The sequence below is a fragment of the Trachymyrmex septentrionalis genome, unplaced genomic scaffold (assembly GCF_001594115.1).
Source record: "Trachymyrmex septentrionalis isolate Tsep2-gDNA-1 unplaced genomic scaffold, Tsep1.0 scaffold80, whole genome shotgun sequence".
NCBI classification, from domain to species: Eukaryota; Metazoa; Arthropoda; class Insecta; order Hymenoptera; family Formicidae; genus Trachymyrmex; species Trachymyrmex septentrionalis.
Window position 1 is genome coordinate 2,091,317 of NW_017305988.1, and position 20,580 is coordinate 2,111,896.

General features: G+C 32.3%; 5 protein-coding genes across 10 annotated transcripts in view; 3 read left to right on the forward strand and 2 right to left on the reverse strand.

Annotated features, from left to right (window-relative positions):
• Positions 1–66: 66 nt before the first annotated feature.
• Positions 67–3,782, forward strand: LOC108754764 (adenylosuccinate synthetase). Its single transcript, XM_018497344.1, has 6 exons — positions 67–394; positions 1,522–1,624; positions 1,930–2,293; positions 2,381–2,773; positions 3,218–3,474; positions 3,568–3,782. The coding sequence occupies exons 1-6, from the start codon at positions 230–232 to the stop codon at positions 3,615–3,617; spliced, it is 1,332 nt and encodes a 443-aa protein (XP_018352846.1). The 5' UTR covers positions 67–229; the 3' UTR covers positions 3,618–3,782.
• A 133-nt stretch (positions 3,783–3,915) lies between these two features.
• LOC108754730 (protein ARV1) lies at positions 3,916–12,347 on the forward strand. Of its 2 annotated transcripts, none has more exons than XM_018497261.1 (4): positions 3,916–4,342; positions 11,374–11,475; positions 11,540–12,059; positions 12,205–12,347. In XM_018497261.1, exons 2-4 carry the CDS (start codon positions 11,392–11,394, stop codon positions 12,327–12,329), a joined length of 729 nt encoding a protein of 242 aa, XP_018352763.1. In that variant the 5' UTR covers positions 3,916–4,342; positions 11,374–11,391; the 3' UTR covers positions 12,330–12,347. The 2 variants fall into 2 exon arrangements, with proteins under 2 accessions (XP_018352763.1, XP_018352764.1); XM_018497262.1 differs by lacking the exon at positions 3,916–4,342 and adding an exon at positions 11,237–11,247.
• LOC108754729 (1,5-anhydro-D-fructose reductase-like) lies at positions 6,809–10,069 on the reverse strand. Its single transcript, XM_018497259.1, has 4 exons — positions 9,902–10,069; positions 9,400–9,567; positions 8,367–8,717; positions 6,809–7,493 (listed from the first exon to the last, which is right to left on the reverse strand). Exons 1-4 carry the CDS (start codon positions 9,974–9,976, stop codon positions 7,119–7,121), a joined length of 969 nt encoding a protein of 322 aa, XP_018352761.1. The 5' UTR covers positions 9,977–10,069; the 3' UTR covers positions 6,809–7,118.
• Positions 12,344–16,756, reverse strand: LOC108754725 (WD repeat-containing protein 37). Of its 5 annotated transcripts, none has more exons than XM_018497250.1 (6): positions 16,507–16,756; positions 14,903–15,319; positions 14,412–14,537; positions 13,188–13,950; positions 12,840–13,086; positions 12,344–12,489 (listed from the first exon to the last, which is right to left on the reverse strand). In XM_018497250.1, exons 2-6 carry the CDS (start codon positions 15,177–15,179, stop codon positions 12,367–12,369), a joined length of 1,536 nt encoding a protein of 511 aa, XP_018352752.1. In that variant the 5' UTR covers positions 15,180–15,319; positions 16,507–16,756; the 3' UTR covers positions 12,344–12,366. The 5 variants fall into 5 exon arrangements, with proteins under 5 accessions (XP_018352752.1, XP_018352754.1, XP_018352753.1 ...); XM_018497252.1 differs by having other exon boundaries at positions 16,492–16,756; XM_018497251.1 differs by lacking the exon at positions 16,507–16,756 and adding an exon at positions 16,243–16,417.
• Positions 16,757–17,258: 502 nt separating this feature from the next.
• The window catches only part of LOC108754724 (DNA replication licensing factor Mcm5), a 4,049-nt gene continuing 727 nt past the window's right edge, over positions 17,259–20,580 (forward strand). Inside the window, exons 1-6 of the mRNA XM_018497249.1 lie at positions 17,259–17,577; positions 17,661–17,916; positions 18,896–19,068; positions 19,140–19,477; positions 19,569–19,915; positions 20,038–20,471. Of these exons, the coding sequence (XP_018352751.1) occupies positions 17,423–17,577; positions 17,661–17,916; positions 18,896–19,068; positions 19,140–19,477; positions 19,569–19,915; positions 20,038–20,471 (1,703 nt within the window). The 5' untranslated portion in view covers positions 17,259–17,422. The remainder of the gene's footprint in view (positions 17,578–17,660; positions 17,917–18,895; positions 19,069–19,139; positions 19,478–19,568; positions 19,916–20,037; positions 20,472–20,580) is intronic.

Below are 20,580 nucleotides of genomic sequence, written 5' to 3' on the forward strand. Positions count from 1 at the left end.
GGACATGGAGGGGGAAATGCCAATTGCCACGACTAAGCGATCGAGTGGCGGTGGAGTGCGGTAGAGGCGGCTCTTTCAGACATCTCGCCCACGATTGTTCCGCTACGGATTACCGCCGTGTCAGCTGTTCCTTGGCGAGAGGAGGAAAGATCCCGTTCGCTGAACGTCAAGCAAGCGACGCGCAATCCAACGGTTCGTCTGGTGTGTTCCCGCGTGCGCTCAAGGAAAGATGCAGGCGAACGGCGACGGCGTTCCGGTTTCGCCGAGGAAGAAACAGCGGACGTCCACCGTGTCGAAGGTCACGGTAGTCCTCGGCGCGCAATGGGGCGACGAGGGCAAGGGAAAGGTCGTGGACATGCTGGCGATGGAGGCTGACGTCGTCTGCAGGTGTCAGGTACGATTTTCCTTCGGATTTTCATATCCGAATCCCTCCGCATTTCTCTTCCTCACCCTCGCCATCTACGACCGACGTGATGTTCCTTGAGAGCCGAGAGATTCACGAAATGATATCTCTCATCTGCGTAACGCAGAATGACAATCGGATTATCTTCCCTTTCGGAGAAAGAACTCGACATTACCCGGACTCTTTCGCGCTGATTGATCGAGGGACGGCGCGTGATGGGTGCACGGAGAGAATATTAGGTTAGATCGCGCGTAATTTCCGGGTAATTTTCCAGGAATGACTAAAAATATTTCCTCGAAAGGAACATTTGGCATACGTTTTGCTCTCCCCGCGGATGACAAGCGAGCACTCGGGAAATGCGAAAAGCGTCTTACGTTTTATTCGTCTTAGTTTTATTTTTAGCCACAACCGCGTGTCACCTGACCTGTGCGCGCGAGTATCGCGAATGTATAACAATCTCTGATATTACATAATTGACGGTCATAAAAGAAATATATATTTCTGAAAGAGAGAGAGAATTAACTCACGAAAGTTCTCAGTCTATCTTTATGACTCAAAAAAATGAAATTATTTTTTATTTTTTGCGTATCATAAAAACATAGAGCTTTCGTTTTATCTTTTTCAAGGACGATTTACATAATTAATGATGGAATCAATGTTCTGAATAATTAATCGATTTATGCTAATATAAGAAACTCAAAATTATGCATATCTGCATTTTGTATCCGTATAGGAGAGTTAATAATGTTAAATACATGTATATGATGATTAGAAATACGTTATGTACGATTGGAATTAATGTGCTGTTTTTTAAATAGAGCTCAATGAAATTATATTTAAATTGTATTATAAATTGTATAATACACACACATTCAATATAATGAAATATTGCTTCGCACTGTTTTCTTTTTTGCCCTTTTCTTATTTTTCTTATCCCCAACATGGTAAACTTGTATCCGAATTTCAATGCCATTGTTTATATTGGCCATTGTATATATGGCGGGGAATTCTGTGTCTGTTCTTGATTTACAATTCAATGATCAAATCACAACGCGCTATATTTCCCGTCATAAATAATGGCGAGCCCTGTTTCTTCAAGTATTAATGTAATTTCACAGGGAGGAAATAATGCAGGGCATACTGTAGTTGTAGAAGGTGCCGAATTCGACTTTCACCTTCTGCCTAGTGGAATAATCAATCCCAGATGCAAATCCATAATAGGTAATGACTTCTTCAAATCAACCAATAAATTAATTGAATTATAGATATTCTGATTTGCGAAAAAGTAACATGTCTCTGTGATGATTTTAATAAAATTAATGTAAAATGAAAGAATATAGAATAATACTTTATGAAGGTTAACGAGATGCTAATATCATGGATACATATAAAACAGACAATTATTCCACTTGTTCATATAGGTTGCTCTATACCTCTTGATATGTATTATTATCTGAATAACTTTCTGTTATATATCACAAATTATATAATCGATATTATTCAATTGTACTTTCTTGTGTTTGCAGGCAATGGGGTAGTGATTCATTTACCTGGTCTGTTCGAAGAATTGGAGAAGAACGAATCTAAGGGACTTAAAGATTGGCAGGACAGGCTTATAATATCGGATCGAGCACATATAGTGTTTGATTTTCACCAACAGGTCGATGGGTTGGAAGAACTAGAAAAGGGCACGCAGTCATTGGGGACTACAAAAAAAGGTATAGGACCGGTGTATTCGGATAAAGCCGCTAGAGCTGGACTCAGGATTGGAGATCTTCTCGGAGACTTCGATAAGTTTTCCCAAAAGTTTAAAACCTTGGTTACATCGTATCAAAAAATGTTCCCTGCCCTGCATGTCGATGTTAAAGCCGAATTGGAGCGTTACAAGATGTAAGTGTAATGACCATCTTCCAATTTAATTGTAGATTCGGTCATGTTAATTGTATGCTTTACAATATACGGTTGATTTTTTCACAGATATTCTGAACGTATAAGGCCGTACGTAAGGGAAACGGTACAATATTTGCATCAGGCTTTAAAGGATGGCAAGAAAGTTTTGGTGGAAGGCGCCAATGCAACGATGTTGGATATCGATTTTGGAACTTATCCGTATGTGACAAGTTCGAATTGTAGTATAGGCGGAGTACTGACAGGTCTCGGTTTACCATGCAGCACAATCGGCGAGATAATTGGTGTCGTGAAAGCCTATACTACTAGAGTAGGCGATGGGCCCTTCCCCACGGAACTTTTTGATTCTACAGGAGAACTGTTGCAAAAAAGAGGCCATGAGATCGGCGTGACCACAAAACGAAAGAGACGATGTGGATGGCTCGATTTACCATTGTTAAAATTTACAACTCGAGTTAATGGGTATGTGTATAGTGATTTCTTATTAAAAAACATTTTTTTTTAAAGATGATGGGCGTCGAACTTCGAAATCACCTGTTTTATCGATTAATGCGATTTAAGGCTCCTGAGTAATTACCATAGTCATATTGGACCGCAAATATTATTTAAAAAAACTGCAAATATTGTTATAAATTGACGCTAGAACTCGATAACAAAACTAATTTTTTAATGTTTTTTTTTATATACGAAATCATTTAGTCCTTGCGTTATTGTCTATATTTTAATTATGAAAAATTTATAATTCTGTATAATTAACAAAAAGATTACCTTATTTGAAAAAAAATTGTGTTTGATCGATAAAATATAACTTCAGCATTCGTCTTTTAATAATTGCTCGATTTGAAATTTAATACAATATTACCTTTATCATAATCTACATATAGAATGTTTTGTCTGTTATTCTAGATACACCTCTATATGCTTAACAAAGCTTGATATCTTGGATACCTTACCAGAGATAAAAGTATGTGTTGGATATCGGTTAAATGGGAAGGACATAGATTATTTGCCGAGTAGTATTTGGGAATTAGCAAAAGTCGAAACAGTATATAAAACAATCGAAGGTTGGCAATCCACTACTGAAGGTGTACGTTCCTTGGATAAATTGCCATCTAATGCACATAAATACATACAAATTATAGAGGAATATTTAGACGTGCCAGGTACTTAAATGCTTTTTGCACATGTATGCAATGCGTATGTGAATCTACGAGAGAATTAGATAGATATATAGAGTAATTTATATTTGATTACAGTCAAATGGATCGGCGTAGGAGCAGGACGAGAAAGCGTAATCGCTCTCTGACGACACACGGTCCCTATAATGTTACTTAAACGCACGGCATTAAATGTATTATTAATTTTAATTCTATCTGTAACATTTGCAATGCAAAGCTGATGAGCGCACAGATATATTGTAATAATAAGTTTTCAGCGCGCGAGCGCGCAAATGTAGTATTAATTTTGAATCTGAGCAATGTATAATTATAAACAATGTGTTTAGTCATTTTATAGTATATTACAAATGAGCCGAAAATTATTATAAAAATATCCATTATATTATCCATTTATTTAAAATGGATAATATAAAGAATTTTTTTACGATTTATTTTAAATGGGTATTCTGTTTTATTAGAGATATATATTGAAATGTTTGTCAGTTTTACTATCTTTTAAATCATTTCTGTTTGTTATTTGAGATAATTCGCTAAATGTGCTGAATTTGATAGTATATGCTGTCATAATCTTGTTGAGAAAGTTGAAATGTGCAAAGAAAAAAATATATATATCGGCATATTAAAAAAAAAAAACATTCTTCACAAGTTTGATTTAAAAATCCGACATTGGCTTGCGCGTGCGCACTGCCACTGCGATCCTAACCTGCAATTGTGATGTCAAATTAGTATATAAATGTGTGTACTGTATTTACGGAAGATAACTTTCTCCACCAGCCGGTGGAATATATAAAAAAAGTATTAAATAATCCTAATAGGTTGACACTTGGACACTTCCACAGGACTAAGAAAAAAGGTATATACAGTCACTATTTGATAATAAAACAAAATCCATAAGTTTAATCATAAATAAGTTACTTTTCTATAAAATACGATTGTTTACTAACTATTAAGAGAGATAAGCATAGTTTTTGTCCATTTTTACAAATATTTTAAAACGATCTTATCATTTTGCTTTGTTCAAATTGTCTTTATTTACAAATGGTACGTAACAAAAATTAATGTGTCATTCTTTGCTTTTGACGTTACGATTCAATATCATTCAATGGCTAAGATGACTTTTAGAGTAAATAGGAATCAATGTTAAAATTGACAAATTCAAAATTACGAAAGACTTTTATACATATAAATTTTTGCAATAATTCGAATAGTTTTTCAAGTTTTGAGAATCCATCATATTAAATTTACTATATAAATTCCATTTAACTACTTATTAACCATAGTCGATATTGTAAATTCCTTTTGAGTGCTTAAAAAGTTCTAAAAATATATTTCATTTTGATTGCGATAAATCAAAATGCCTTCTTCGGCATCTTTTTTTTTTTTATATATCGTAGTTATAATATGACTAAGTATCTGAAAATAAAATTTTCTCAAAATTATGACGTAATAGAGCAATTCGAAAACCAGATTCGTATTATTAAGATCCAAAAAACTACGGGAGGTGACAAATTATCTTATTTCAATATTCGGAAAAGTCTTTTTTTTGTCGAATGATGCAGTTAGTGATTCACAGACAGACAGCTGTTTAACTGTAATCTGTAATTAATATCTTTATATCTCAAAAACAATTAATCGGAATGGAAAATGGCAAATACTTTTTAAATTTATTCATTTTTTTTTTAGAACTTTCTTGTTGTGGTATTTCAACTTGTGAATTTCAGGACACTTTGTATAGAAATTAGTTTTAATATTTATTATAGATTGTTACATTTAATATGGATTATGAAATAATATAATTTTTAAATCTAATGTCTTTAGTATTATAAAAAAGTAACAAATCATTACTTTCTAAGTAACCGTAACGGTAACGCATTACTTTTAAAAATCTGTAACGAATAACTGTATTATAAAAATTAGTAACGAATGACATAAAAAAAAAATAATAACAGTAATGTGTTATTTGTATAAAGTAACGTTTCTAACGCTTTAACATTAATATCTTTAATCCATTTTTATAGAAAAAGAAATTATGTTTAAAATTAGGTAATACAATAATTATGAACACAATCAACATTTCTATCTAAATACTCGTATGCTATGTTTACTTACTGTTTCACAAACATTCCTGTATGTAAGTAAAACATAGCATACGAGTATTTAGATAGAAATGTTGATTGTATTCATAATTATTGTATTATCTAATTTTAAGTATAAATTTTTTTCTCTCTGTGAAACAGAGAGAAGTGTGCATGTGAAATGTGTTCAGTTTTACATATTTCGGCAAATTGTGCGGCGATCAGTAGGGTCAGATGTATCTTTGAGTCTTAATTTACCTTACAAAAAGTAAAGAAGAAAAATCATGAAGCCAACGGCTTGAAATAATTGAGATGAAAGTAGGTAAGGTAATGTGAAAGCATCCTACATTTTCAAGTATAACCCGACAAATATTTGACATTCTTATGTGGCGATACGAAACGAGACAACTCTTCCAACTGGAAGCACTTTCAAAAAAGTCATCTTTATATTCAGTTATTTATATATTGCATAAAAAAGTTTATGCAATACATACAACAACTGATATAAAATCTAAAATTATTAACACTATAATCATTATTTTTTGCTTTTGGTAGAAAGAATTTTATAACAGCAAAAAAATCTTTATAAAAATCGATGTAATTCGTCTTGTATATATAATTATATTACTTTTATTATCTAAAAATTTTGTTTGACAATTTTGTTTGATTCATATCTATCATATAATAAGTCGGGATAGATTCCGATCGGAATTATTCAATTATTCCTTAGATATTTCTATTCAAATTTTCTAGAGAAAACGGATTAATTCTATTTGGAATATATTCGGATTTGTTCTATGATAGGTGCCCAGTATATCCCCGAAAAAAATGTTTTATATATAATTTTATATAGTTTTATGTAAAATTTTTTTTCCCGGGATGCTTAAGCAATATACTTGATAAGATATTAGAAATTTATATAAAGATAGCAGCTGATGCAATAAATATTGAGTGTGTACTAGATAACGATAAAGTTTTACATGAAATAACAATTTTTAAATTGCTATATAATTGCTGTATAAAAAACAAAATAGGTAATTCTAACAAATATCTTATTTGATTAATAATATAATTTTGCATGTAATAACAATCTTTAAATTGTATAGTATATGTAATAACAACGAGAAATAAAAAAAGAATGGACATATGCAAGATCCCGAAGTATGCGAATTAAAATATCATAGTAAGAAAGTTTTTTGGAAAAATTGATAAATTACGTAAAGTTATTTTAGAATTTTGTTTAGACAGTAGTTTTTGAGATATAAGGATTTAAATATGGCCAACTGTAGATCTTTAAACGATCATCTAATTAGTGATAGTGAATATGTATTAATAAAAAATGTGCACTTGGCTCGCTGATACTATCGTAAGCGCGATTCAAGAACAGGTGGTCGTCTAAACGCAGTCTATAATTGGTCATATTTAAATCCTTATTATCTCAAAAACTACTGTCCAAAATAAAAATTTACAAATAACTTTTTTACTTAATATTTTGAAACCTTTCTTGCTATAGTATTTTTATTACCTAATTTCGGGATATCCTATATGATAATCTTAGAAAGGAAATTCTGGATGCTTTGATAGACCTTTAAAAAAACTGAAATCACACACGCGTGCAGATTCTCCCATATCTAAAGCATTTAATTTGTCAACATCTTCAGCTTCGAGTTCCCAATCGAATAATTTCATATTTTCTTCAATTCTTAAAGGATTAATGCTTTTCGGTATAGTCGCTATGCCTTTTTGAATTATGTGTTTGAGTAATATTTGTGCTGACGTTTTTTCGTATTTTTCCGCAATTTCTAACACAGTTACGTTTTTTAATGAGTCCGGCACAACGTTTCCCTTTCCTATTTTCTCAACAAATCCACGGCTGCCTAAAGGAGCATACGCCGTTACACTGATGTCGTTATCTTGACAAAACTTGACCTGCAATACAAGAATATCAATATATATTTTTAGATTAATAAAGTTACAGTCACGATTATTCAGATTGTCATTTATATCGATGATTTCTTTAAATTGTTTTTCGGATGTTAAAAATTGTGATTCCGCGAACGCATTACGATTACACTGATAATTACCATGCTATATCAGTATTTTACAATTATCGAAATATAAATATAAATTATTAGTGTAGTAATGATACATAAAACACAATTTTTAACATCCAGAAAACAGTTTTTTTAATACCCAGCCAACAGTTTGAAAAAATGAAAGACGTCAAATTATGGCGTTCAGTTCGAATAATTAGCATCGTAATGAAAATTTCTTATTACTTAATTAATTATAAGAAATTGAAAAGAATTTTTACTCATTACTGTGTACGAATGATACTGATATTTTTCTTTTTCTTTCACTCCTTTTGGGTTTAATTCTGCCATTTAAATTCTCGATGTAAGGGTGCTCACCATGACAGGATAACTTTTATTCACAGTTTATATATGTTAGTTTGTGTTGTTTCTGAGGAAGGCTCAAAAGTGAGCCGAAACGTGTAAGCACGTTTAGTAGAGTAAAGAGGTTTTACGCTTTATAAGTGTATTATTTGCGCGACGTGCAATCTTCTGCGCCTGACTCCTAGTTCCCTTATTCTTTTCAATTTCTTTTGATTTATAAGGAATCTTTCATAGTTTGATTTATTATACGGATTAATTAATTATTACGAAAATCGCAAAATGGTAAAAAGATTTTTCCCTTCAGTTTAATCTGTTTTATCTACCCGTAAGAGATATACAATATATAGCATGGTAATTATCAGACTTCAGTATAAACAAAAATACATTTATAAGATAAGATAGTTACTAGTTCTGTTTGTTGAAAATGAACATGCAATTCAATTTGCAAATTTGATATTGGCAATTTAGCGTTATCCAAAATTCTTTTGATCTGTGCTATGTTAAAGTTGCTCAATCCAATCGCTTTAGTACGTCCTTCTAGCACTTCATTCTCCATTGCCGACCAAATTTCCAGATGGTCTGTATCAGCATCAATAATTATTTCTCCTTTTTCATTAAAAGGATGAAGCTCTTCTCCAGCTTGATATCCAAACGGCGTATGCACGAGGTATAAATCTACGTAGCTCAAATGCAAATTAGAAAGTGATCTTTCCAGATATTTTTTTATATCACCGGGTCTATTTCCACTAGGCGGTACCTATAGATATTGAACATAATAAAATAATAAAACTTGTTACAATAAAATAAACGGGCATAGTCAATAATAAAACTATATTAGAGTTGAATAAAAACGATAATGTGATTTAACAATTAGTCAAATGTGTCACTAGGCGTGTTCTTTTTGGCTGAACTTTTGCATTAATTTATCTTTCTTCTTCTCTCCTCCTGAAGAGAAAAGGAAAAAAGATGAATCGGTGATTCCTACTGATTGACAAAAAAAGACAAAAGAAGATCAGCAGTTGAATATCGATATTGCTTTGACTCACACTGATCTTCGTCTTTTCTTGTTAATCAGTGACACATTTGACTAATTGTACCGTTTTTATTCAACTCTAATATAGTTTTATTATTGACTACGCCATTAATTTTATTATTTCTACTTATTTTATTATTATAATAACTGAATAATATAATCGTTAGTTACATTTGGATTACATTGTAGGATTTTCAGTCATTTACTATCTACATTACCTACGCAGTGACGAAATGGAAATAAGCTCGAATTATCTCGCTAAAATATACATACTATTTAATATGCTTCAAAGATCAAGGATATGCAGATAATATGAGATTTCTTTTCTATCTATTTATTACTGCATGCAGATATTTATATTTATATTATACTTAAAATAAATATAATAGGATAATTCTAGTGTTACCTTAGTCACAATAAACAGATCGGATCGCTTGATCCTGCCCGATTCCAACCATTTTTTTAAGATTTTTCCAATAAAATGTTCATTTTCATATACTGTAGCCGTATCGATATGCCTGTATCCCATTTCCAAAGCAGCATCCAGAGCTGCTTCTAGTTCTTCTCCGCTTGCCTGCGGATATATTATAAATATATCTTTATAGACAAAAATAACACACATTCACACAGAGTATCCTCGAATAAGAAGAAAATTCCTTTTTATCTCGTAGAGATAGATAAATATGATATTAGACTTAGTGGTTTAAAACAAGCACAGTAGTTATTTATAAAAATTATTTATATCAGGAGGGACATAACTTTTTTTGCATGCGCGCGCGCGCGCGCGCGCGTGTGTGTGTGTGTGTGAAGTATATTTTAAATAAAACATATGTCACATTCAAATATAATATAATTATGATATAAATAAATTTTGTTTGAATTATACTATAATTTCTTTATAAACTTACGTGCCACGTTCCAAATCCTAAAATGGGCATTCGTTGCCCTGTTGGCAGAGATACACTGGTATTTTGTTGAACCATATTCAATGTGTCTTGTAACAACGTAGGAATCAAATTGTATGTTTTAAATTCGAGATGTGCTATATTACTGCATTCCACCACTCCTATACTCTACCACACAACTTTCACCGTATTATATAGCTATAGGCTTTTGTATAAAGTATATATCTGTATTACTGTCGAGTAACACACAAGAAAGATACTGCAACTTTCTTACAAATTTTAAACATTGCAGAAATAAAGTATATGTGAATCTAATCACATAGCAATTTTCAACTGAAATTGATAATCCAATTATAAAGATAAAAATTGCCAAAAATTGATCTTCAATAACTTTTTACTCAAATACTATCAACTTTATAGAAAAACTGCAAGAGACCAAAATTGTTTATTTTCTTCTCATAGAACTTATGAATTTTTTTTTCAGAATTGTTTATCAATTTTTTAGTACTGCATTTTCTCATTTTTAACAACATAAGAAAATACGTATTAAAAAATTCTGAAAAAATGGTTAGAACTGTATGAGAAGAAAATAAACAATTTTTGTCTCTTGCAATTTTTCTGTAAAGTTGATAGTATTTATTTGAGTAAAAAATTATTGAAGACTAATTTTCAGCAATTTTTAATAATTAATATCTTGTTAATTATTGCGAAAATTGCAAAATAGTAGAGAACTTTTCTTCTCAGTTTAGTCCATTCTACTCCTATGCAAAAAATTTATCGTTATTTTCCAAACATCCTGTATATCACAACTTGTCTATCTCCACTTCCATTTGCATTTTCAATCGAATTCAATGTTAGCAGTCTAGGTAATTTACTTATAGATTTATTATTTTTAGCTAAACTTATTGCGCAGTGCATCTTTCTTCCTTTTCTCTTTATATTGCAGAAAAAAAAGAGAAAATATGAACCAAGCAAAAATTCAGATAAAAAGAACAACCTTTACAACTTACCTACTTACCTTGAAAGTAATTCATCTAATAATTTCCTATTCTTGTAATCACTGAATCCATCAACTCAAGATTAAATCTTTCTTTACACAGACGTACATATCATTATTAAGACATATTGAATGCGAGTGATGTAATATTTCTGCTAAATTTGGAGTATCGTGAATGCTAAAAGAAATAGAGAACAATTTCTTGACGAAGATACAAAATTTAGGAAAAGAGTTAATCTTCAAGGCAGTATTTGCTGAATCTCAATATAAGCAAGCAAATTCCAGAAACTGCAAATAAATCTGTCAAAGTGTAGTATAATAATAATAAATAAGCATTTCAACATACATATAAGTGATTGTCCTCCTTTATTTCTGAAATTAAAGAGTTAATGTTATTTTTATTTTAAATTCATGTACAAAAATATTAAAAAAAAATATATATATTATTACTAATTATATTCATTATTGATTATTTCAGATATCTGGTTGTCTATAAATGTATATTTGCATAAATTGTGGAACTGAATGCAAAGAACTTTTTAGGAGATACTGCCCTAGTGTTCTTAAAATCTTAAAATGTGTAAGTAAAACATGAACTCATGCTTTTATATATATTGCATACTGACAATTTTACACTATTTTAGGAGAAATGTGGATTGTTAGCTGACAAATATATTGAATATGATCCTGTCATAGTCTTTGTAGATCTTATTCTGATAGAAAAACCAGCTTACAGACATCTTTTGTACAATAGCAATTTTAAATCATATTGGAAAATAAGTATAATATTATGGCTAGCTGAATCGTTCAGGGCTTGGTCTTTATGTGATATAAACGAAACAGAATTAACTGCGTCAGAAGTAGATTTAGTTCACAATGATGGATTACAAGATCATTGCAATATTTACAATTTACTGTTACACACAGCACTAGCATTTGCAGCATTCATTTGTATAGTTATTGTAGTGACTGAACTAAAATGGTTTATCATTGGCAAAAAACCATATAAATACAGTGTAAAAGATTTAAGTTGCGCTCTAATAGTCGGAGGTTGTGGTAAATTATTGGGATTACTTGGAATAGTGTGGCAGCACATAGCCTCGGGTCCATATTACCTTCTTATTCAAGGTTACACCATTTTATGTCTTTTAACTGCATATTCAGGTAAAAATGCACTTATAAATGTACACTTTATGTAAGACATTCATAGTTTTTATTGCAACTTCAAAATTCACATTCTATTTATAATTTATCTTTGATCAATTATTTAATAATACATACTATATATTTCCGGTTTTTTTTATTGCAGTTGTTTGCAAGAGTGGAAGGGGAGGATCTTTGATTGGATTAATTGCTGGATTTTTACTGTATGGTTACATATGTACTTCCATATCTAAATTGCACCTAAATATTTCCAATATCACACTAACATGACATAAAATATCTGATAAAACCACACAGTTTTTGATGTTCAAGCATCTTTAACAGGAAGAACACTCCAACCTAATACTAGTCTATCAAAACCACAAGAAAATAAATTACACACACTGCTGTCTTCCAACCAAGCAACAGAACACACCATCCTACGATGTCCCTGCAAATATAATTATATTATTTTTTAATAAAATATATTTATAATTTAAATGATATATTTCAAGAATAAAAAAAATTTGATTGTGTTACGCAATTTTTATATACTATAATAATGATACAATATGAAACAGCAAAATAGAGATTTAAATCTCTTATATTTTATATATAAATCTGAGAATATTAACAATAACTGATGTGTAACTTTTTATTTTAATAAAAAGATCTCAAACTCTCCTTTTACTTATCATTACAGATAATGTATATATCAGTTAAACCGTTATATTATTAATTTAGCCAACTAATTACAAAGATAAGTTTGATATGCAATTATAAAAATATATCTTTTCTTACCTGTCTACTAGTTCTAGGTAACCTTGCCAAACGTTGACCACTTAGATCAAATAAACGTATTTGTCTATTGTCGTGTGGTATTGCCACTATCCCGGTACTAGAAACTGATAATCTATTAGCAGCGCTATCTCCACGTATTGTCGCTAATGGACTACGTATATTACGCAATTCCCATACTTTTACACTTCTATCGTCCGAACCAGATACAATTTTATCTTCCCTCGTAAAGACTGCAGACGTTACTGTTCTATAAGAGAGACAAACTTATTAATTTTACGCATTTAATGTTATAAACTAAATAAACAGAATTGAATATTAATTAGGAAAAAACTTGCTCTGTATACATACTCAGTGTGACCTTGAAATACCGAAACCGAGTGGATTGATTCTCTAAAATCCCACAATCGAAATGTATTGTCTCTACTGGACGTAACACACAATTTTTGCGTGTGATGAGTCGACACGTGAGTTAATTCTTGATCGTGTCCGCATAGTGTGTGTATAATCTCCCCGGTTTCCGTGTCATACAAATTTGCTGTTCTGTCCCAAGAAGCTGTGACTAACTGTTCAGCACCAGAGAGCCAATCTGCAGCCATTACAACGTTCGTATGACCCAAAAGTTCGCGTATCGGTGTCCTCAGAGTCGGGGGATCGTCTTGCTCATCGTTATTACTGATTAGATTATTAGCAGTAGCTCGTTCGGAACTCGCTACTGGAAGTTCTTCTAACGACGATACTCTTTTCGACATATCCCAATCGACAGCTGCTTGCCACACGTGAGCGGAACAGTCGCCACTCGCCGATAAAGCTAATTCTCTATTTGGATGAAATCGAACCGAATTCACGGATCCATTGTGACCAATATATTGTAATAAACATCGACTATTATCTATTGCCCATATACGTGCTGTATAATCAGCAGAAGCAGTCGCTATGATGAGTTGACCTAATCTGCCGACGGATACCTCCCACACACCATCTCGATGACCCATATACTCTTTTTGCATAGTGCAATTCATAGATGGAGTTTTAAAGCTTGATACTATTTTACTAGTCTGTGCTTTTAATTTGTGAGAAGTTTTAATTTTTTGCGCCGAGTTTGCACCCATTGCTACAAAATAAAGAAAAATTCTTATTACAATCCAAGAATTGAATATATAACGTAATAAAATTATTGAGTTTTAAAAAATCATTACCATATACTAGCTACGTATTCTATCTTTTGTATCATTCTTATTAAATCTCCTGGAATAGATAGATGAATGGAAGAATACGTCATAAAATTATATAATGAAGATAATAAATAGGAAATATTTATATAAAATATTTAAAGCTGTATGGCACTTATAAAACTAAATAAAAAACACATAAATTAAATTGTCAGAAATGAAAATAATTTAAGAAAATAATTTCTAGTGTAGTATAATGAATACTATGATCTGAATGTTATATTTCTCTAATAGTCTTCTAAGTGGTAATTTGAACTTTCTTGAATCATTCTTTTATAATGTAACACACAAATTAAAATATATTTTTATATCAATATTGACGTTAATATTATAATAATCTTACATTTTTGCTTAGATAGATTTTTTGTTTCTGGATAATCCGTAAGATCTCCTGGAGGTAAACTGCGCTCGCCTGATCCATAACATTCTCTTTCGAGTCTTTCATTTAGGATGTCGATCTTCTCTTGCACTGTAATGAGAAATTCAATATAACAGCTATATTAAATGGCGAAATAAATAATTAAATAAATAAATAATGGTGAATTTGATTGCTTGCATTACATTAGATTATTATTTTTATCAAAGGTTACTTGATATAAATTATCTCTCTAAATACAGTGGCATAGTATAGGTAATCAATTTTCAATGAAATAATACATATACAATCTGTTAAATAACGTGACACTATCAAGTAAGTTTAATCGTTAAAAATATTTATCTTTATATGTCTTTACATTTAATTTTGCTAATTTTATATATATATATAAAACAACTTTTAGTATATACTAATCTAACATAGCACAAGTGACTGAATTTGTCACAAAAAATACTTACACCCAAGATTTTCTGTATACAACATTTCAAATTCTTTTTCAATTTGCTGAAAGAGATCATACAAACGGCATCGCACAGCCGATGGGATGGGGCTGTCCTCTAACTCCGAACGAAAGGTGACATAGTGCAACGCAGTGGGTTGCAGTGGGGTCGAACCGCTCTGACTCTGTTGAGACTGTAGTTCTGTGTCGGTACTGCTTTGCACACGAGGTATAGAGATCCTCTTTGCCTTGCTACTGGATTTACTTCCAGCTGTGGCTGGTGGTTCGCCGGGCATGACTCGTCACTTAACAAAAATAACATAAACAGACGAGCATGTCCCAGTACTTCGTCCCTACAGCATACATCACCGATTGGTCCGACTTTAGCGCAGAAATACAGTCCGCATCATTAATCTGTATGCATACCATTCACGACCTATCAACAGAATACATCAATTAAATTAGAAGTATATATGTACATTTATAAATGTACTGTCACGATCGGAGTTTGACATATAGTCGCTAACTGTCATTTCATTATTATAAGTTCTCCACGTCCTGATAAGACTCACGAAAGTTATTGTACATAGAATCTGAAAATTATATGTGAATAACTAAAGATGACTAGCAGTAGGACTAATGAACCGAATTTAACTATAGACAATTTCTCAAGAATATAATATGACACAATATTCGACTACCTTCTCGCTTAAGGTTTACTTAGAAAGAGAACTGGTGTTAATGCTGTTATGTTGGAGTATTCTTATAATTTATAATGCTCGACATCTAACTTTTCGTTGTATTGTCGTGATAATATATTATACTCGCGAATCTGATTATTTAATTGTAATACTGAAGATAATCTAATCTAAGGTCGAAACGTCTATTTATCTAATTGCTACATGTTTAAAAATATAAAATATTAACTGATAACACATTTTGCGTTGTGGTATATGCCGTTAAGAAATTTGTTGTTTTAAAATTTGATCACGTATCGACTTTTATTGTTAAATTAGAATTATGATCAGCGAAATGTTGAATGACATTCTCGACCTTCTGTTAAATTGGCTGCCATTAATCAGCGTATTCTTATCTCTGTTGTGAATCACGATAAACGCAAACGTCAAAGTTAGATTTCGAATTCGAATAAAAACATCTTGCCCCCGAATTTTCGAGATCTTCAGATGCACGAAAGATGTGATCGGACCAGGTAAAACAACAAGATCTAGTGCGTTTCTATCGAGGAATTTCTCGTAATTAATTGCCGTCAGGTGTGACAAATGTGTTTCCATATAATTTTATACGCATGATTTCTAACACTGATCCACTGTTCTCATATTTTATTTCTTTAAGCGATACCATCACGCAACTGCTTCCGAAATCATGAAAAATCGCGCTGCGACTCAAAAGAGAAACAAGAATGTATCTAACATGACACATATGATATGAGTTTACTCCAGTTTACTCCCTCGAGATTGGAGACCACGTATTGGTTGTTCAAGTAACGAGACAATCGATCGAGAATTAACCGAACGGGACGAGATTAATTATGATACTCGCCGCTAATTTCGCGCGTCTTTTCACGCTGATGATGTTCAATGATGTTACCGAATGAAAATTTACATCTGCAATGTCGCATTTATTTTCGGCGCTTTGTGGCACCTCTTTCTTCCTCTACACCTCTGGTCTACACCGAACACCATGTTTATTACATTTTACACATGCAGGGGATGCATTTACAAAGAACTGCGTACGATGAAGCGGTAATGAGTGTAATATTATGCCGAATTCAGACTATGTTCGATATTTAACAAACGTTTAAAATATCTAATGGAAGAATCGGTCTTGACTGTGTTCCAAAATTCACTGCTAGCGCTGAAAATCTACAGTCTGTGTCACATGTACTATACATTTACAGCGCTAAGAGTGAATTTTGGAACACAGCCTTTGTAATGCGGGGTCTACAAGAGAGTGTAGAATTGAAGTCGTAGCGATCGTAGGATCTTAAGTCGAAGAAAATTAATCAATCACAGTCGAATATGAGAAGAATAATCGACTATAATTGGTCAATTTTCTACAATCCTACAACCGCCATGATTTCTATTGTAAACTCGACATTAAGCTGGTTTCATATTAGTTGCAAGCTGATCGCAAGTTTGTTGCGACAGCCAATATGAAGCGTTGATTTCAAAATGCAAGCTTCAGATTGGCTGTCGCAACAAATTTGCGATTGGCTTACAACTAATGTAGAACCGGCTTTAGGGAATCCTGATAATTATCCAATATTGACAATCAATCTTCTGCCTGTGTTATGAAATAATCATATTCATGAAACGCTACCTTAAAGTCATCTGTGTATCAGCTTTAAAAACACCTCGAAAAGTTTCCCGCCGAAACTGACGATTTCGGCGGCGTGATACGGCGTGACACTTTTGTTGATTTACTTTCGTTCGCTTATTATATTATAACCCTCTTTAAATAAGTGTTTTGAATAAGTGGCTGGTGCTGGTATTGCCGGTAAATAAGTAGCTCACGCAAAATGGAGGGTTTCGACGATCCAGGAGTATTCTTTTCTGACAATTTCGCGGTGGAGAACGAAGTTCACGAGAACCGCGTGAATCTTCAACACTCGAAAAAGAAATTCAAAGAGTTCATCCGACAGTTTCACGAGGGTAACTTCAACTACAAATATCGGTAATGAAGAAAGATTAGATATTCTTTTCACCTGCAGTTCACCTTCCATCTGACGTTTCAGTACCGTTTAATTTTTTCTTCAGGGACACCTTAAAGCGCAATTACAATCTCCGTCAATACTGGATGGAGATCAATCTCGAGGATTTAGCAGCTTTCGACGAGTCCCTCGCGGAGAAAATCCAAAAGCTTCCAACAGAGTACTTATCCGTTTTAGAGGAAGCTGCAAAGGATGTTGCTGACGAGCTAACAGCACCTCGACCTGAAGGCGAGGAAAAGATGGAAGACATTCAGGTCTTGTTATGTTCAGATGCTCATCCGAGCTCCCTGAGGGGAATGAAGGTGATGTTATAATTCTCATGTTGTATAGAAATAATAAAATTCAGAAACTTGCATAAAGTTTCACTGTCATCAATTTATAGATTATTGACAAATACATTTAGAAAGAAATCTTGGATTCTTAGAATAAATACAGTGTTCCATGATAAAACTGACAGAATGTATTCTAGAATTCATTCTAAGCAAAATAATTCATATACACTGTAAGTATATGAATTAATTATCAAGATTTAAAGAGCTTCAGTAATACAAATTTACTAATTGTAATCAACGTAGCATCTTTCAACTTCTTTTTGTAGAATTTGAAGTCTTGTATTTGGAAACAGTAATTGGAAACAGAGTAGTGTCTCTGTGCTAAGACAAATATATGTCATAGTCAAAGTATAAGTGTATACACTTACTGGTCAATGACTACATTTATATAGGAACAGATTACAGTAAGTATATATTTAAGTATTTATTTATTGAGTTAACACTTTGACTATGACATAATATTGACAATAAATTCAGAATTTAACAGAATAATTGAGGTCATAAATCAAGTACAAACAACATTTGCATTAAAATTAATCAAATTAATTAGCAATAATTTATAAAAAAAATCACATGTTTGCAAGCAAAAAGATAGACATTTTGAATAATTAATATAATTAGAAATCAGTTGTTTCATCTTTGAATAAACTATATGGTATTTAGCTAATAAATGAAAGAAAGAACAAAAGAGAGAGGAAAAAAGTAACAGTGGAACAATCCAACCTAAAAGAATAATAGTCATATAAAAATTATAAATGTTTATATTTTTGTTTGTAACAATATTAATAAAATTGTATCTTGATAATTGATATAAATTGACCTATAGTGTACACTATATACATTTTTGCTTAAAACGAACTCAATAATATATTCTCGTAGTTTGTTGGTTTTCTCGCAAAACGTTCTGTATAATTTAAAACTGATTTTAATGTAACTGCTTCACTTGCAGCCAGATATTGTTTCAAAGCTCATAAAAATTCCTGGTATAATTGTTTCTGCATCTGGCATTAGATCAAAAGCGACAAAGATAGCAATACAGTGCCGTTCTTGCAAGGTCACTCAAGTCAATATTCCTATCAAGCCTGGTCTAGAAGGATATACGCTACCCAGAAAATGCTCCACGTGAGTCTCCTTTTCGAAAGTACTTTATTACTAGCTTTATAATATATCACACAATTTTTATCTATTATTAGGGAACAAGCTGGTGTAGGACCAAAGTGTCCCCTGGATCCTTTCTTTATAATGCCGGATAAATGCCACTGTGTAGACTTTCAAGTGTTAAAGCTTCAGGAGTTGCCGGATCATATACCGCAGGGTGAAATGCCCAGACATTTGCAGTTATATTGCGATCGGTATTTATGTGACAGAATTGTACCTGGTAATAGAGTTCTGATTCTGGGAATATATTCCATTAAGAAAGTATCTAAGACAGGTGGCAAAGGTACAGGCAAGGAAAAGACATTAGTAGGCGTTCGAGCTCCATATATTCGCGTTCTTGGTATCTCTGTAGATGGAGAAAATACCAACATAGGTACTGGCGTAATAATAATACACAAATGAAACATTTAAAATATCAGTTAGTAATTTGTATTAATTTCTTTTTTTTTGTATTTTCTATGCAGGAACTCAGCCGCCCGTTACGTCTGAAGAGGAAGATCTTTTTACCCGTTTAGCAGCAGATCCTAATCTGTACGAGAGAATCGCGAAGAGTATAGCTCCTAGTATTTTTGGTGCAATAGATATCAAAAAAGCTATCGCGTGTTTACTGTTTGGTGGTTCGAGAAAATTAATGCCAGATGGCTTGTGTAGGAGAGGTGATATTAATATTTTAATGCTAGGTGATCCGGGTACCGCTAAGTCGCAGTTGTTGAAATTTGTAGAAAGAGTTGCTCCTATAGCTGTTTATACGTCGGGAAAAGGTAGTTCCGCAGCTGGTTTGACAGCGTCTGTATCGAGAGATCCAGCAACTGTAAGTTACATTCTTGGTAAACATTTTTTACATTTGCAATTTTTATAATTAGTTAATTAATTACATAAATTTAATATAAATATTTTACATATATATACGACAGCAACTATCGCTATTTTCAGAGAAATTTCGTCATGGAAGGTGGCGCGATGGTTCTCGCGGATGGTGGAGTTGTTTGCATAGATGAGTTCGACAAAATGAAGGAGGATGATAGAGTGGCGATACACGAAGCTATGGAACAACAAACGATCTCTATAGCAAAAGCAGGAATAACGACAACTCTGAATACACGATGTTCTGTGTTAGCAGCAGCGAATTCAGTCTTCGGCCGCTGGGATGATATAAAAGGAGAAGAGAATATAGATTTTATGCCGACAATATTGTCACGTTTCGATATGATATTTATTGTTAAAGATGAGCATGAACACAACAGGGATATAACATTAGCTAAACACGTTATGAACATTCACTGTAATGCTGGCCAGATCACAGAACAATCGGTAGAGGGAGAAATTCCTGTACACATTCTCAAAAAGTATATAAACTATTGCAGAACGTAAGTTTGCTGTATCTCTTATCACGTATAATGTATAACATTTTGTAAAGTACGTTTTTCTCTAAATTTTTTTTTTTTTTTTTTTTTTTTTTTTTTTTTTTTTTTTTTT

Coding starts and splice junctions, on each gene's coding strand:
- LOC108754764 (XM_018497344.1), top strand. CDS start 230: ATGCAGGCGAACGGCGACGGCGTTCCGGTTTCGCCGAGGAAGAAACAG. Junction 395..1,521: donor ACGTCGTCTGCAGGTGTCAG/GTACGATTTTCC, acceptor GTAATTTCACAG/GGAGGAAATAATGCAGGGCA. Junction 2,774..3,217: donor TTTACAACTCGAGTTAATGG/GTATGTGTATAG, acceptor CTGTTATTCTAG/ATACACCTCTATATGCTTAA.
- LOC108754729 (XM_018497259.1), bottom strand. CDS start 9,976: ATGGTTCAACAAAATACCAGTGTATCTCTGCCAACAGGGCAACGAATG. Junction 9,568..9,901: donor TAGGATTTGGAACGTGGCAC/GTAAGTTTATAA, acceptor ATATATCCGCAG/GCAAGCGGAGAAGAACTAGA. Junction 7,494..8,366: donor ATTTTCAACAAACAGAACTA/GTAACTATCTTA, acceptor CTTGTATTGCAG/GTCAAGTTTTGTCAAGATAA.
- LOC108754730 (XM_018497261.1), top strand. CDS start 11,392: ATGTATATTTGCATAAATTGTGGAACTGAATGCAAAGAACTTTTTAGG. Junction 11,476..11,539: donor TTCTTAAAATCTTAAAATGT/GTAAGTAAAACA, acceptor ACACTATTTTAG/GAGAAATGTGGATTGTTAGC. Junction 12,060..12,204: donor TCTTTTAACTGCATATTCAG/GTAAAAATGCAC, acceptor TTTTTATTGCAG/TTGTTTGCAAGAGTGGAAGG.
- LOC108754725 (XM_018497250.1), bottom strand. CDS start 15,179: ATGCCCGGCGAACCACCAGCCACAGCTGGAAGTAAATCCAGTAGCAAG. Junction 14,538..14,902: donor GTATACAGAAAATCTTGGGT/GTAAGTATTTTT, acceptor TTCTCATTACAG/TGCAAGAGAAGATCGACATC. Junction 12,490..12,839: donor TACCTAGAACTAGTAGACAG/GTAAGAAAAGAT, acceptor TTATATTTGCAG/GGACATCGTAGGATGGTGTG.